At 38.1% G+C, this 9738-nt stretch overlaps 1 protein-coding gene across 1 annotated transcript; it reads left to right on the top strand.

The window, feature by feature from the left end:
- On the top strand, window positions 1-756 carry LOC127872304 (uncharacterized). The gene has a single exon (XM_052415632.1). It carries the CDS (start codon window positions 1-3, stop codon window positions 754-756), a length of 756 nt encoding a protein of 251 aa, XP_052271592.1.
- The last annotated feature ends 8982 nt before the right edge of the window (window positions 757-9738 follow it).

Below are 9738 nucleotides of genomic sequence, written 5' to 3'. Positions count from 1 at the left end.
ATGGGATGGGACGAACAAATACCACGTCAGCAAGAGTTGGAGTGGAAAGCATGGCTGTCTTCGCAGTCAGATATTAAGAATGTTTCCGTCCGACGCTGCTACAAGACACACAAAAGTGGAAATATTGTTAATGCGCAGCTTCATATCTTCAGCGATGGGTCACAGACAGGATACGGTGCGTGCGCATACATACGGTTGACAGACGATGCTGGAAATATTTCGTGTTCGTTAGTTGTCGGGAAATCTAGACTGGCTCCCATTAAACAAGTGTCCATACCGAGGTTAGAGTTGTCCGGCGCCGTGGTCGCATGTCGTCTGTACGAGCAATTATCCGAACAGCTGAGCATACATATAGACAGTGCTACATTTTGGACTGACTCTATGATAGTACTTGGGTACATAAACAACAAAACAAAAAGATTCAAGACGTTCGTGGGCAATAGGGTTGCCGCCATTTATGACGTCACACAACCAGAACAATGGCGTTACGTGAACACCAAATCTAATCCAGCAGACATTGCCTCCAGAGGTATTGATGCTAGTGAGAGAGTAAGTATGAACATTTGGTTGAATGGACCAGACTTCCTGTCACTTGACCAAAGCCAGTGGCCAGAATCGTCCAAAATTTCGCCACTTCCGGAAGACGACACGGAGATTAAGAAAGATACAACGGTGCTGGTCACAACTACAAAGACTGTAGATTTGCTCTTGTGCCAGTACTCATCCTGGAATAAACTTACCCGCGGTGTAGCATAGCTGCTTAAATTTAAAGAATTCTGTGTACGAAAGTATATAAATAAAACTCCCACAATAGACACCCAGAAACTCACGCTGGAGGATATACAGAATGCTGAAAGGTCAATTCTGCAATATGTTCAAAGGAGGCATTTTAACGATGAACTTACACAACTGTCTTCTGCAAAGGCCGTGAAAAAGGGGAGTAGCATTGTGAGACTTAATCCAGTCTACCACAATGGGTTAATCAAAGTCGATGGACGCATGCGTCAGCCCGAAGAGCAGAAGATGATCATATTGCCCAGCCAACATCATGTGACGTCGTTAATTATTCGTCACTACCACGAGACATCGGGTCATATGGGAGCGCAGCAAGTAGTATCGTCTACGCGCGAGAAGTACTGGATCATCCACGGACCCAGTACGGTAAAGAAGACAATCGGAAAGTGTTTCGTTTGTAGGCGGTACAGAGGGAAATTGGGCCACCAGAAGATGGCGTCACTTCTCAGTGAACAGACAACACCAGATAAGCCCCCGTTTACTAACGTCGGTGAAGATTTTTTCGGCCCACTGAATGTCAAGGCTGGCCGTTCAGTGCTGAAGAGGTACGGGTGCATATTTACATGTCTTTCATCAAGAGCCGTACACCTAGAAGTTGCACATTCGCTTACCACGGACTCCTTCATTTCCGCCTTTCAAAGGTTCATCAGTAGAAGAGGAACACCAGAGAAAGTTTTTAGTGATAACGGTACAAATGTAGTCGGAGGTCAACGAGAGCTACAAAAATGCATGAGAGAATGGAACCAGTTGAAAATGGAAAGTCATATGCTTCAGCGGGAGATTGAATGGCACTTCAACCCTCCATACGCGAGCCATATGGGAGGAGCATGGGAACAACTGATACGTTCAACTCGTTTCCATCTCAAAGCCATCGCAAAGGAACAACTGCTCACGGACGAACAGCTCCATAAATTCTCAATCATCGTCCGATAACTCCAGTCAGCGATGACCCCCGGGATCGGATCCACCGGCATTAACGCCAAGTATGCTACTTTTGATGAAGACCAACACAAGTATTCCACAGGGTGTGTTCCGTAAACAGGATGTCTACGCACAACGTTGGTGGAAACAGGTGCAATACTTGGCTAACGTGCTCTGGAAAAGATGGCTTCATGAGTACTTGCCTACGTTGCAAGCCAGGCAAAAGTGGCAACGGCAGACCACCAACCTTCGGTCCGGAGATGTTGTCCTAATCGCTGAAGAAAACGTCCCTAGGGGCCAGTGGGCTTTGGGAAGGGTGGTCAGTGTATTGGAGGGTCGGGATGGATTTGTTCCGTAGCTGTGTGGTAAAAACTCGTACTTCCGAATTAGTTAAACCTATTACAAAATTGTGCTTGCTTGAATGTTCAATCTAGTTAATCTACAGTTAAGTAAGTGATTTACAGTAATTAGTATTTGATTTCATTGAGTTGTAATTGCAATAGCATGGTGTTTATTGCAATGATTTACTTTTGTACTTTGATGAGTTGAGTCCATCTGAATTATAGTAGTAAAACACTTACCTTGAATATTTGTGCTGTTGATTTAAAGAAATTATTTAGATTATTGCAATTCAATTGTTTAAATTAGTTGTCGCTGTAATGGTTTTGTAGCATACTGATGTGTTTATGTTCTTGTATGAAATATTAATAATTTCATGGTGGGGAATGTAAGAAACGTATACGTTTCTTAAATAATGTCAATGGCGTCAGTGTATGTAATTACGTGACGCGCCCTTTTTTTATATTACGTTGACGTCATGTTATTATGACGCTATTGCTATTGTTGTGAAAACCGTTTACGGACAGGATTGAATTGGAACTTGGATGTTTTATAAGGATTTTCTGACACCAGTATCGGTAAATAATATTTATATATGTATCAAAATGAATTAATAAAATTGATTGTTTGAAATAAGTTATTATTCAAGTCTGTATCGGTATGTTTTATTGTTTGTAAATTGGATTTAAATGTTGTGTATAAATGTAGATCTATGTTACTTATTGCATGATTGTTTAGATCCGAATGTATGATTTAAATGTGTTTGTATGTATTTATTATTTAATCTCTGTTGTTTCAGAGAATCGCTACGTCGATCAATAAAGGTTTGAAATCAGCGCATACTCGTTATTAAATGATTGTCGCTCCCAAGTTTCCAACAATAACAAATATACTCCGGAAACAGAACCTCCGGCTAGATTATAAAACAATAACAACGGAGTAGTCTTAAAACAACAAACTCGTGATCTTCACGACACTCCCGACCGAGAATGAAAATTAATAGATATTTTTCATAATCATATAATGTGATATAAAACAAATTTTTCATGATCAAACTAATACATGAACATACAATTTTCATCATTACAAACATATATTCAATCTTATCTAGATATAGGTATAATGTTAACCATTAACGACATTCAATTTTTAATCAATTCCAATGAAACAATGTACAAGAATTACTATCTGTAATTGTCCCTGCAAGTGTAGATGACACTAGTATTCGTTTCAAAGTTACTGTTTCATGGTGTATTTATAATAGTCATCTTTATACCGCACCGAACGAAACAAAGGCTCACTTCCGCTGTAGGTAGTAAATCTCAATCCGGTCCTCGTCCAGACGTCCACTTCCGTTCTGAGCGATCGCCTTTCCACAGTTAAACATTTTCCAGAATCAGTCACTTCTGGATACAGCTTATCATCACTAACATCACTAATCACGATAATATCCTCAGACTTATTACTATCAGTATCTCTGACGTAATCCGACTCGTCCTCATTTTCTGAAACGGTATTAGCGGCACTTTCTTCGTCACCAACACGTCGACTAATGACGTTATCTGTAACATCACTACTGTCGTCATCTGACACATTTGCTGACACAACGGAACTGGCGGCAATTTCTTCGTTGTTACCACTGACGTTGCAGTCAATGACGTCTACGCTTACGATATCATCAGTAACGTCGCCACTGACGGTATCACACATTGACTTCTGGTTCCACAATCACTTCACTCGTTGGACTATCCAAATCTCTAGTATCAAAATCATTTATTCAAGTTTCATAATCCAGTTGATTTATATCTTCGTTTTCAGCCAATAAGTCAAAAATATAATCATCTGATGACGAAATGTCTTCGTAGTATGCAGAGGATTTCTGCGTTTTTTCGCGTTCTGCATTCAATGTTGCAGTTCTTGCATTAGAACGCGTGTACTTCTGAATATTTATCAGATGATCAAATAAATAACCTCGCCGAATTAACTTCGCAGAACAACACATTTCAACACATTTCCAATGTTTAAGTTCCCTGTGGCATTCAGAAATATGCCTTTTTAGATTCCTTTTATACAGGTAAGTTCTGTCACAGGTATCACAACGATACATAATTGCTAATTTGGTAAAAAGAACACTTTGAAAATACGTCCACTCCTGTTGATAAAATGGTAGTGGAAGACAAGTTTTCAGCACTTTCACGAAATCCACGTGCGCGTCGCTTCAATTCACAATATTGTACTTTGCTCCGGTAATATATTTGTTCGGGAAATTCCGCTTCTATATTTTCACGAGATCCACGTGCACGTCGCTTCAATTCACAATATTGTACTTTGCTCCGGTAATATGTACATGGAACACGAAATAAACATTTTTTTTCTTTCATCATAAAGCATAGCAAACGCTTTAACGTTATGCTCCGGTCTGACCGGAGTTGTATATTATATATACATGTGTACATACAATATATTTTCTGCACTAAATTATTTACACAATTCGCCTGTATGCGACCTTCCCCTGCAAACCTTCCCCTGCAATTTTTTTTATGTTTATTTGTATTTTGTATTAATTCGTATTAACATCAATTAATCATCACTATTTCAAGCAAGTTCCACTGGGTACAACAAGTTTAACGGTCTTTTCAGTACTTTTCCTTTGCTAGTTACAAGTTCTGCTGATCGAATTTGACCATCACGACTCATATTCAGTTTAATCAACTTCCCGAGTCTCCATTGACCACGAGGAACGTCATCTTTCAAATTGATTAACACTATATCATTAACACTTGGATTTTCGGAAGGCTGTATTCTATGCGATTTATGTTTACACTGTGTTCGTTCTCTGAGACTTAAAAGGCATTCAGATCTCCAAATCGTCCAAAACATATCTTATATACGTTGACCTTTTTTCCATATTTTCAGCAATGTGTCAGCACTACTTTCGAATGGTTTATATTCTGGAGCATTGGTATCTTCTTCCATTTCCGGTTTACCTGTATGCGGATTCAAACATAAAAAAATGCCTTGGCGTGAGAGTAATGAACGACTTCAGATCTTCTCCAACATAATGGTCGTGAATTGACAACAGCTTCACTTTCTTTAAGAAGCGTTGTTAACTGTTCTAATGTCAGAATTTCCGGCCTATTGATTTGCGTAGTGCACGTTTTACGACACAAACTAAACGTTCGTAAAAGCCTCCCATCCAAGGGGCTGATTCTATGATAAATGTCCATTTTATTCCTTCTCCTGAAACGTAATTTTGAACGTCCTTATGTTTCACAGTATCACTCCAAATCCGTTTAATTACGTCACTTGATAGTTTGAATTGTTGAGCGTTATCGCTAATAATTCCAATAGGTGTACCCTTGGCAGCAATAAATAGACGCAAACACAATAGAAATTATTGTGCTGACATGTCTGATACCAATTCGAGATGTACCGCTCTAAGTTACGAGACAGGTGAATAAGCATACCCAAACCTTTTTTGTAACTGAGTCTCTGTTTTCCTTTGTATTCAGTGGTCCAAGATAATCAAGACCGACCTTAGAAAAAGGCGAAGTCCTAGACACACGCAAACTTGGTAAAGAAGCCATAGGTGGTAGTTTATACGCACCACCCTCAAATCGTCGACACACTTTACAACTTGCTAACACTTTTCTTACCGTTGCTCTTCCTTGCGGTATCCAATAATGTTGTATTATTTCACTTAACGTTTGAGATACACCACAGTGTAACAACCTTTTGTGTACTTTTTCAATTAACAAATGAGTAAAACGTTCATTTTTTGGTAACAGTATTGGAAACCGTGCAGCTTCACTTAACTGTGCGTGTTCTAACCTTCCACCACATCTAATTATACCACAGTTATCAATTTTAAGATTTAACTGTATAGTAATACTTGTCTGTTTCTTAGTATACATAGACTCGAACACACTGAAATAATGTTTCACTTGTACATGTTTCAGCCATAGCATCTCAGCTTCTTGCAATTCCTCGCTCGTTAAACACTTTGAATTGGCCTTTTCACTTCTCAACCTGAGTAAAAAACGTCTACACCAAGCCGTTATTCGGATAAGTTTTGTAGCGGAAGAGTACGTATGTACGTCAATACCAAATGGGGGTTCACTATTTCCTGTTTGCGAAATCAGGATGGTCTCGTTTGGAGACTCAACAGATTCCTTTTCTGGTTTCGTTTCTGAACACATTTCCTCTGCGCTTTCACAGTTTGGCTATTGCTCCTTGAGGATGTGTTAGCCATTCTGGTCCATACCACCACATGTCGTATTCTCGTAAAGTTTCGAGAGAACACCCACGGCTGGCAATATCTGCTGGATTTTGTTTCGTGTTTACAAAACGAAATTTTATCTTGTCATAACTTCTTATTTCTTTATTCTATTTTCAAGAAACACGGGAATCACTTTCTTGGATGATATCCAATGTAACACACACTGGGAATCACTCATCATAATCACATCCTTTATTGGTAATTTCAACTCCCTTTCCACGAATGAAACACATCTAACACCTATCAACACGGCTATTAGTTCCAGTCTCGGAATTGTCATTCCTTTTATTGGAGCTAGACGACTTTTTGACAACACAATATCAGATTTAGATAAACCATCACACTCTTGCACAAGGTATATTGAAGTAGCATATGCTTTAATCGAGGCATCACAGAAATACACAAGAATGAAGTTCATTTTGTGTTTATCTCCTGATAAAGATATACACCGTTTCAGTTTAACCTCACATATTCTTGCAAAATCACTCTTAATAGCAAACCATTCAGCTTCCTCTTCTGGACTCAGTAAATCATCCAATTCCAGATTTTTATTCATAAGCTTTTGAAGAAAAACCTTTCCTTGAATTGTTACAGGAACAAAGAATAATAAAGGATCATAAACTGACGCAATCTGCTTTAATACATTCCTTTTTGAAGTTAGTAATTCACTATTGATCACTTTTGAATTTTGAACTGAAAACGTATCACACGTTGTGTCCCATGTGTGACCTAGAACTTTTACCTTTTCAGATTTTGTTTTGTCAATATCGGGAATAAAACTATTCACCTTTTCACTGTTGGTTATCATTCCCGTAAATTCATTTTTGCTTCACAAAACATTGATTTTCCCTCATTGTACAAGGTCATTGCTTCCTCGACAGTATCTGCTCCTGTGATTATATTATCTAAATAAATGTCCTCTTTCATCTGAGTAGCCAATTTCGTATCATATGAATCTAAGTGTGTTTCAACTGTAGCAGCTAAGAGAAAGGGACTAGAAACCACACCGAAAGGAACACGACAAAATCTATATTCCTGGATGTGACCTTTATCAATAATTAGTTTAGTAAAATCCTTAAACCACAGAAACCGTGTAACATCACGTTCGGTTTGTTGTTACTCCACTTGCAAGAAAGCTTTCTCTATATCGGAGACGATTCCTATTTCAGGTAATCTGAATCTCATAAATATTCCACAAAGATCTCGTAGCAACACAGGTCCACGATATAAACATTCATTTAGACTTTTACTTTGATTTCTGACTTTTGCAGAAGCACCGTAGACTACTCTCAATTCCGTCGTGGTCTTATCTGCTGTAATCACTACATGGTGAGGAATATAATGCTTTGATCCACTGTATGAATTACGTTCAACCTTTTCGATAATACCCTTTTCAACTTAGGTCCTTTATCACGTTATCATATCTTTCCATCAAATCAGATTCCTTTTGAATTCTTTTCACAAGTGACCTAAGTCGACCCAATGGTAACCCGCGATATTCTGGGAGTTCCTCACTGTTACCTTTCCAAGGCCATGTTAGGCTATATCTACCATTTTCTCGCCTTAATGTCTCTTTGAAGTTTAGCATAGATTTTTCGTCATCACTACTTTAGGTGAATCTATAATTCCGATGGTTTCGATATTCCAGAACTCTTCAAGGTTTGTCTTAACAGACATCACACTATCAACTTCCAAATTATTCACATCGGCGTCATTGTCTTTATAAGACAGAATTAACATACTCATATCATAAGCAACTGTATCACTTACAAATCCTGCCTTCCCGGAAAGAATCCAACCTAACTTTGATGAAAGTAAGTATAATCCAGAACACATTTGATTTTTTCGGAATCAACTATATCTAGGTAAAAGTCATTACCTACAAGTAGATCCAATGAATGTTCTTCCTTTTCCGTGGGAATTGTATCAGCTAAATGTAGATTTCTAGTCAAATGAGACAGCTTTTCTAATTGATTTGAATTCAAAGCACTACGATGTAACATCCCACTAATCTTTGGTACTTTATTGGTTGTCATGGTCATATAACTGCCATCTTTAAGCCTCACTTTTACTGTTGTTGATTTTGTTTTAATGGCTTTAGACCGTTTGCTTCCAAACGCCACAACATTTATTTCTTGTTCACTTTCCTCATTTCAAACCTAAACGGTTAGTAAGCTCCTTTGAAATACACGTCCTGTGTGAACCGGAGTCAAGTAGCAAACGCACACGCACACTTTTATCACTGTAATTTCCAGTTACTTTAGCTGTTGCAGTTTGCATGAATACGGTCTCATCACAAGACAGAAGACCACTTTCATCACAAGCACCATCTGTTTCCTCAACTTCTTGAGATATATGTGCACTTTTATTTCCCTTCTTTACACTCTTTGAAAACTTTTTGTCGCACAAGCTTCTGTGATGAACATCTTTAGCTCTACAATAGACACATATCTTTGAACTTTTGCACTCATTTGCTAAATGATTATCTTTAAGGCATCGAAAGCAACTTCCTATTATCCGTCTCTTTCTTTCTGATGACATTCATCGCTCCAATGTCCCTTATCACAGAATCTACACCTCTTTGAAGGCTGTTTTAGAGGAGCATTCCTTTCTGTTGACATAAGTGCACTACCTGAATGTTCTTGGTTTCTATTTGACTATCCCATGGGTTTGCTTTATGGATAATTTTGTTTATGTCCTAACCTTTGGTCTGAATTATCATTCGGTTTGAACTTTTCAGCTTTTTCCCTTGACACAATATATTGTCGTAACACATCTCTCAACATTTGAACATTCCATATTTTACCGGCATCTTTTAACAACTCAAGTTGTAACAGAATATCACTTGGTATTTTACTGCGTAACATTGACACGAATACATGTTGGTCTGTATTCTCATGAAGTACTTCTAAGCTACGTAGATGCTCTCAGCTTTGTCCATGAAAAACCGTAAACTTTCGGTAGTATTTCTAGCTGGTGCAAGATTAAGCAATCTTTTATAATGCAAATCAATGATTTCTTGCTTGTCACCAAACCTTTCTTTTAATATTCCAATAGCAACACTATAATTTTCATTTGAGAGTGAAAGGCCAGCACAATAACTCTTGGCTTCACCAGTTAATTTACCCTTTAAGTAATTGAATGTATCGATATCTGATGATTTCTTATTATTGTGCACAGCACTTTGAAATGAGTCCCAAAACTCTACCCAGAGAAGTTTATTGCCATTAAATGAAGCAATATCTAGTTTTGGCAATTTCACTGATGTACGACAATACACTTCTCTCTTCTTTTAGTTTTTCATTATACTATTGTTGTAACCTCCATTGGTTTTCACTCCTTTCTTGTTGTTCAGCAAAGAACTTATGCTGTAAATTCATTTGAAAATCACAAAACTTCTGTAG

The sequence above is a fragment of the Dreissena polymorpha genome, chromosome 3, assembly GCF_020536995.1.
Source record: "Dreissena polymorpha isolate Duluth1 chromosome 3, UMN_Dpol_1.0, whole genome shotgun sequence".
NCBI lineage: Eukaryota > Metazoa > Mollusca > Bivalvia > Myida > Dreissenidae > Dreissena > Dreissena polymorpha.
The sequence above is the reverse complement of the archived record's forward strand: the minus strand, read 5'-3'. Positions and strand labels throughout refer to the sequence as shown.